General features: G+C 40.7%; 1 protein-coding gene across 5 annotated transcripts; it reads left to right on the top strand.

The window, feature by feature from the left end:
* The first annotated feature begins 685 nt into the window (after positions 1-685).
* On the top strand, positions 686-7,505 carry khk (ketohexokinase). 5 transcript variants are annotated; one of them, XM_027278951.1, is made up of 8 exons: positions 686-903; positions 990-1,106; positions 2,035-2,092; positions 3,819-3,891; positions 4,013-4,159; positions 6,030-6,118; positions 6,330-6,487; positions 6,769-7,505. In XM_027278951.1, exons 1-8 carry the CDS (start codon positions 771-773, stop codon positions 6,870-6,872), a joined length of 879 nt encoding a protein of 292 aa, XP_027134752.1. In that variant the 5' UTR covers positions 686-770; the 3' UTR covers positions 6,873-7,505. The 5 variants fall into 5 exon arrangements, with proteins under 5 accessions (XP_027134752.1, XP_027134751.1, XP_027134750.1 ...); XM_027278950.1 differs by lacking the exon at positions 2,035-2,092 and adding an exon at positions 2,282-2,413 and having other exon boundaries at positions 687-868; XM_027278949.1 differs by having other exon boundaries at positions 689-868; positions 1,958-2,092.
* The last annotated feature ends 1 nt before the right edge of the window (position 7,506 follows it).

The raw sequence follows: 7,506 nt of genomic DNA, 5'->3' as shown, positions 1-7,506 counted from the left end.
CTCTGGCCCTTTAGTTGCTATAACTTCCAGATAAACGTGAAACAGAAAGTGTGAAAAGAACATGACCAAAACAATCTTGAATGATTATTTCTTATTTCATATTTCTTATTTTTTTACATTTTGTCATCTGCAATTCTAATTTTGGTTAGTGCAACAGTACATCACTGTAGTTTTTAAAGCACCACAGGGGAAACGAGTCTGACAAACTGCTGTCCATACTGGACAACGCCCACCACCCTCTGCACAACACCTTTATCAGGCAGAGGAGAACTGCTGTCCATGTCCTGCTCCACCTACAGACTGAAGAACTCCCCCTGAACATCAGACTGTACAGCAGCTCTCAGTCAGGACAGGGAGGACACACTGGACAATAAACTATTGACAATCTTATTCTCTGTTGCACTGACTACTGCACACTCTGTTATTGTCACTTTGGACTCAGTTTGGACTCAGTTTGCACCACTCTGCTAATGCTGTGATCTTCATTCAGTGTCTACAGCTTCAGTTAATTGTATATGGTTTTATAACAAGTTTCAAGTTAAGAGAAGACAGGCAGCACATTTAATTTCTCCTCTTAATCGGAAATTCAAGTTTTTCAACTCCCAACTCTGGTCTGTTACATCTACATTGAGCTTTCAGCACACAGGCTCTTATTTTATAATCCCCACTGACAGGAAGTGGTGTATCTTATTGTGGTGAGCTGACTCAGAGGAGATGATGAGACATTTGTGTGTCAAAGTCCAGACTGCAGTGTGTGCCTGTGTGCCAACATGGAGGAAGAGAAGAAGAAGATTCTGTGTGTCGGCTTAGTTTGTCTTGACATCATCAACGTGGTCGACAAATACCCAGAAGAAGACACAGATAGCAGGTTAGCACACAGGCTAATGCTAACACAGATAGCAGGTTAGCACACAGGCTAATGCTAACACAGACAGCAGTTCAGGGGTTGTCTGATATTGACATTGATCGATGATGTCATCATTCTGCAGGTGTCTGTCCCAGCGCTGGCAGCGAGGAGGAAACGCTTCAAACTCGTGCACGGTGCTGTCGCTGCTCGGTGCACCGTGCGCCTTCATGGGCTCGCTGTCTGTTGGACTTGTGGCCGAGTGAGTACTGATCAATGATGCATAAAAAATAGTGTCAGTATATGATCAATATATTGATTTGCAAGCTTACTCAAAATGTTTCCTCATTTAAAATTTTATTTAAAGTCTGTGTAAAGGCAATTCCATGTGTTCTTTCAAAACACATTAAATATGTTGTAAAATAGTTGCTGAAAACATGTGAAAAGACTTAACTGAATTACTGAAATGTGGAGTTAGATGTTTAAACAGTTTTTCACTAGTTTTCTTAAAACTGTAACTACAGTAACGTTAGGTGATGTGGTGCACAGTAACGTGATTTTACATGGTGTACTAACATAATCTCGTTAGGATTTTTCATCATGTTCATGTGTGTCTTTTATGCAACAGCAGGTTGTCGCTATGACAGGGAATATATGTAGTCAGATCTGAGTTTACGTGTGTCGGCAATGGAGCACATGTACGAGAGACACCTGCCTGGGTGTGACCACCTGCTGGGTGCGCCATGCTGCCAGTGACGCCCCACTCGCTTTATCAAAACACTGTAACGGAGCAATAACTGCAGTGACGACAGACAGCGTTACACTGAGATACATGACTCATATACATTTGGACAGAGAGAAAGACATTCATTCAACTCACAGAGTGGTTCAGCGGACATGCACCCACAGTCCTTGACACAATTTCATATTTACTTATCGTTATTTTTAATCATTCAAATTTGGCTGGATGGTTAATAACACTTTATTCTTTAGTCTGACAAACTCAAAACACTTTTATTTTGATTTTACACAGACTTTAAATACATTTTATTTTTTATTTTCTCCTTTTATTTTGGAGGACAGATTTGATATGAAACAGTTTCCTGTCTGTAGTTTTATTTTGGAGGATTTTCAGAAGTTCCACATCAACGTGTCTCTCGTGTCTGAGCATGTTCAGTGTGCCCTTCCAGCCTCTGTGGTCATCAGCAACATCAGCACAGGAAGCCGCACCATCATGCACATGAACAGGTGTGAACAGGTGTGAACAGGTGTGTGTTTCACTAACTACCTCTTATTTCAGGAGCGCCATCATCATCATGGTCATTGAGCAGCTTCGCCCCCTCCTGTTCCAACACTGAGAACTGTTTCATGTATGTGTGCTTTTATTTTGGAGGACGGATCTGACATGAAGCCGTTTCCTGTCGCTCTCTCTGTCAGTTTCATCATGGCCGACTTCTCGCAGCGTAGCATCGAAGTCACAGTGGTTTGGCAGGTTAAAGGTCAAACTCCGTGTGCATGTTGCGTGGTTTGTCCATCCAGCGGGTCTCGAACCGTCGTTCTCTCAGACATGTAAGACGACCTGATGGCGTAACGCGGCGTTCACTGAACACCTTCATCAATGAGGACATCGATCGATCATATTTACCTTCAGAGCCTCACCTTTTACAGAAGCACACCTGAAAACGTGTCGTCAGGAGGTTATTAGATCATGGTCATGTGTCACGTCAGCTGATTGAACAATCAATATTGTTGTTGATTGATTTAACAGTTTTTATTTATTTATATAAACAGTTTTTATTTATATGTGTGGAACTGAATTGATACAGTGAGCGATGTAATGCTAAGCTCGGCTTCATGACATGATTCATGTCAATCAGTACTATCTGATTATTGATTATTATATACAGATATTATATTATGTACGGAGGTGTTTGGTGAACGCTGTTAAACCCCCGGAAGAAAGCATGATGATCCGATCTGATCTGGGCCAAAAGACGCACTGCAGAGCAAGACATGGAGGTCCTGTATCTGATCCACCAATCAGAGTGAGCAGAGAGGTCAGCTGAGTGTTGATAGGTGATGATTAGAAATGATCACGGAAGCTTTGTCACTTCACATCATGCAGCTCAGCAAGATGGCCATTTAGTGACCGTTCTGTGACGTTCTGTGACGTTCTGTGACGGTCTGTGACGTTCTGTGACGTTCTGTGACGTTCTGTGACGTTCTGTGACGGTCTGTGACGTTCTGTGACGGTCTGTGACTGACTGACTAGAACTACAAACTGAACATGTCATAAAAAGACGTCAGTCTCACATGTTCATGTTGATCAGTTCTCAGGTGTGATGTCACAGCAGGTTTATAAAAATGTAGCAGGTTTATAAAAACATTGTAGCGGGTTTATAAAAACATGTCAGCAGGTTTATAAAAACGTTGTAGCGGGTTTATCAACGGTCTGTTTTAACTTTGATCTTTCGACAGTTTGACGACACGTCATCTCTGCTTCACCTTCATCATTCAAAGGAGCAGTTCAACACATTCAGTCTCACAGAACAGAGCTGGATGTGTTTAGCTTAGCTTAGCATAAAGGCAAGAAACTGGAGAAACTGCTAAACAGACAGCTCAACAGCTCTAAGGTCTCTATGCAAAGCTAGGCTAGCACACCTAGATCTCTGAAACCAATCCATCAGCTTGTCTCTGCAGTGTTTCACCGTCATTGATTCATTCGTTTAATCAAATTAAAAGAATTTATTTAATTTACCTGGTTTAGCAATAACTTCCTCTCTAACCCTCACATGGCAGTCATGATTGATAGATTGATTTATGATTGATTGATTATTGAATGGTGATTGATGATTGATTGACGATCAAAGACTTTTATAAGTTTGACCCTCAATGATGAAAGATGAGGAAGGGAGGGTTTTTGTTTTTTTCCTGTCTTGATTCATCAACTCTGACATCACTTCCTGTTCATCAGGAACCTTCCTGATGTCACAGCACAGGATTTCTCCAAAGTTGACCTACGTCAGTTCAAGTGGATCCACTTGGAGGTGAGCCACAACCAAGCCCAAGACTAGAAAACAGCCAAACTGAACCGGACTGAACCAGACTAAACGGACTAAAACAGACTAAATAACGATCTGGTGTTTTATCTGTTTTTAACTCCTGCAGGGCCGAAATGCTGAGGAACAGGTGAAAATGATCCAGCAGGTTGTGATGTATAACAGCACATTGCCACAGCATCAGAAAATCACCGTCTCTGTGGAGATAGAGAAGACCAGAGAGCCACTGTATCAGCTGTTTCCTCACGGTGACGTGGTACGAGTTTTTAAAAAGATGTGCCGGATTAACTTCGACATGTTTTTACATGTTTACAACTAACAGTCAAAAGTTTGGACACACCATCTCCTTCAGTGTTTTTATTACATTGTACATTAACACAGAAGACATAGAAATGCTGGAATTGTGTTTAGATGAAAGAAAGAAAAATCTGTTTTATATTTTACAGTCTTCAAAGTATCCACCTATTGCAGGTTCCACTAATCAACTTCTGATGAGACATCTGAAAACCTTTCCAGGTGATGACCCCATGAAGCAGAGAAGAAGAACATGTTTTGCACACATGAGTGTGAACTGAGAGGTGTCTTTTTCAGCATCAAATCATGGCTGGACTGTGTGTGTTAGGAAAGTCAGGAAAGTGATTCAAATTGATGAAACTGGATCAGTTGTATAGTCAGGTAGACCAAAAGTGACCACACTGTCATCAAACTTAGTAGATATAGATACTTTGTTCAAGCATCCAGTATCAGCATGCAAACATACATTAAACATATTTAGCATACATTAAAATTAACCATGAGATAAACCTGAATTTAAATTAAAACCTGGGCAATAACAATTTGCAGGGAAATTAAATACAACAACAACAAATAAAACCTGTTAAGTTAAACCTGTACTAACATCTGTACAAATATAAAAAGTACAAGTAGAAATAAAATAGTTTTATAAAAATAAGAAATAGAACTACAAATAGGGATTAAAAAAACTGCAATTTAAATGAGGCTTTAGACAAATGAATGACAGCATATAGCAGAAGTGGTACAAATGGAGTCAATGACGATGACAAAGTTCAGGATACTGCAAACAGAGACAGATTTTGTCTATTGTCCCTCCTGTCCTGACTGAGAGCTGTTGTACAGTCTGATTATCAAAGGAATGAAAGAGTTTTTCAGTTTGTTGGTAGAGCAGGACATGGACAGCAATGGAGGATGCTGGCCACCACAGACTGGTCAAACATCTGCAGCAGTTTGTTGCAGAGAAGGACCCCATCCTTCTCAGGAAGTACAGACGACTCTGTCCTTTCCTCTGGACAGTGTCCATGTTTGCTGTCCAGTCCAACCTGTCGTCCAGCTGCAGCCCCAGATATTTGTAGATCCTGACCACCTACAAATTGACCCCCTCGATGGACACAGATTGGAGATGTGGTTTGTTCTCTCTGAAGTCCACCACCATCTCCTTGGTCTTGGAGGTGTTCAGCTGCGGATGGTTGGACCTGCACCCACCTTACAACCAGGCTCCTGTACACCCCTTCCCATCCATCCTTGATACAGCCAACTATCACAGTATGATCTGAGAATTTCTGCATGTGACTAACACGACGGGAGGCTTGTGGTGACAGAGCAAGAGAGCTGCTGACCACAGTGTCTGACGTACAGTCCTTCAGTCTGACGTACTGTAGTCCGTAATGAATCTCACCAAGTCTGAGTACACCCTCATCTCTGTCAACTTGTCTCTCAGCATTCTTACAGCACCACTCTCCTTGTCCAGATGAAAGTAAGCCCTGTGTAACAGATAGAGGATGGCATCCTCCACACCCACCTTCTTTTGGTTTCCAAACTGCAGTGGATCCTGTGGGTCATGGTCAGATTCTGCTGGGTCATATGGGTCATCACATGGTTCAAACCCTGTGGAGTCCATGTCAGCTGGAGAGCATGCTGTCATTTAATCAAAAACGGGGACAAACCAAATCCAAAGACTCTGAATTTCATGTACATTTTACAATTCAAAATTTCACTTGTTAAGCTGCTATTATCATTTATAATACAAAATTTGAAACAAATGCATATTCAAAGTATCTTGACGAGTGGACTCATAAAACATGGAACCTGTAATTTCATTCATGTCTCAGGTGTTTGTCAGTAAAGATGTTGCTCGTCACTTTGGCTTCCTGACGGCTGAAACTGCTCTGAAAGGACTCTACAGTCGGGTCAAACAGGGGTGAGTGGAGATCAAAGGTCAGCAGGTAGAACTGTCTTTTTGCACATTGCTGTATTTCATCCAGCAGATATCAAATATGTTCTTTCACTTAAGTATGTTATAACTATAGTAGTCATACTTGCAGCTACAGTAATGTAATAATACCTGAGTACATATTTTCAGCAGTCTTTTCACCTGTGTCTGTCTGTCTGTCTGTCTGTCTGTCTGTCAGGGCTGTCCTAGTATGTGCCTGGGCAGAAAAAGGAGCGGATGCTTTGGGTCCTGACGGTTTGGTCATTCATTCAGACGCCTTTCCTCCTAAAAATCTTGTTGATACTCTTGGAGCTGGAGACACTTTCAACGCTGCTGTCATCTACACGCTGTCCAATGGTGAGACCTAAATGTTTGTTTAGTTAATTTATTTATGACCACATGAAGCGATCGAAACAAAAAATACATAAAACAAACTTTGATAATCAACGGACTCCATGAGTCCTATGACAGGTCTATGATAGGTCTATGATCAGCATTTTATCTCGGTGTGTGATTTTATGTTTTAGTTTTTAAATTTAGACCATGGCATAAATTCTGCCTGACTGTATTTGAGTTCTGACTCTGTCCGGCCTGCTTTTGTCTGTAATATACTGAAATAAATACATTTCCGTCTGTAGGTGGAAGTTTGCAAGACGCTCTGACCTTTGGCTGCAGAGTTGCTGGCAGGAAGTGTGGTTTCCACGGTTACGACAGAATTGGTGAAAAGTTTGCAGACGACTGAAAGAAGAGGATTCGGATTGATGATACTGTGGAAATTATGTTTGATCATTATCTGATAATTTCTTGAATTACTTGAAGTAGTTAACATGCTGCTAATAAAATGATGTTAGTTTAACTTTGATGTAGGGTTAGGGAGTTTTAATGAAGTAACATCATTTAAAAATGTATTTATCTCTATTTTTTCAATGCCAATAAATGAAGTGAAATGTGACACCATTAGATTCATTCAATAATCACCTTCTGTCTTGAAGTTTTTGTTTTCATTAAATTTTATTTTAGTCAACAATGCGTCATGTGACATAGGTGGTGCAGAGTGGGTCACGCACCAAGATGGCCACAGTTTGTAGCTGCCCATATGTTGTTTCTATGATCAGACAAAACTCAGACTTAATCATCACTGATTTAATTGTAAATAATATAAAGGGTTTGATGTAGACCTGAAAACTTCTGTCATCATTTGGAAATTTCAAAATAAAATTTACTTTAGGTTTACTGCTTTACAAATGTCTGTGTGCATGTGTACATGTCTCAGCTGTTGCTTCCTGTCAAACGCTCAGTGGATTGTTGATCAATTTAGTCCATAAATCATGCTGCGGGTGCAGAGTGTTTGCTTGTTGAATAAAACTTTCACATAA

This window comes from Larimichthys crocea, chromosome VI (genome assembly GCF_000972845.2).
Source record: "Larimichthys crocea isolate SSNF chromosome VI, L_crocea_2.0, whole genome shotgun sequence".
Taxonomy (NCBI): Eukaryota; Metazoa; Chordata; class Actinopteri; family Sciaenidae; genus Larimichthys; species Larimichthys crocea.
Note: the sequence above shows the minus strand (reverse complement) of the source record. Positions and strands in the feature narration are given on the sequence as shown.

What these genes read in the sequence shown, in the direction of transcription:
- khk (XM_027278949.1), top strand. Translation starts at nt 771, where the DNA reads ATGGAGGAAGAGAAGAAGAAGATTCTGTGTGTCGGCTTAGTTTGTCTT. An exon ending in TCAAGTGGATCCACTTGGAG is followed by an intron (nt 3,892 to 4,012) that starts GTGAGCCACAAC and finishes TAACTCCTGCAG; the next exon opens with GGCCGAAATGCTGAGGAACA. An exon ending in TACAGTCGGGTCAAACAGGG is followed by an intron (nt 6,119 to 6,329) that starts GTGAGTGGAGAT and finishes TCTGTCTGTCAG; the next exon opens with GGCTGTCCTAGTATGTGCCT.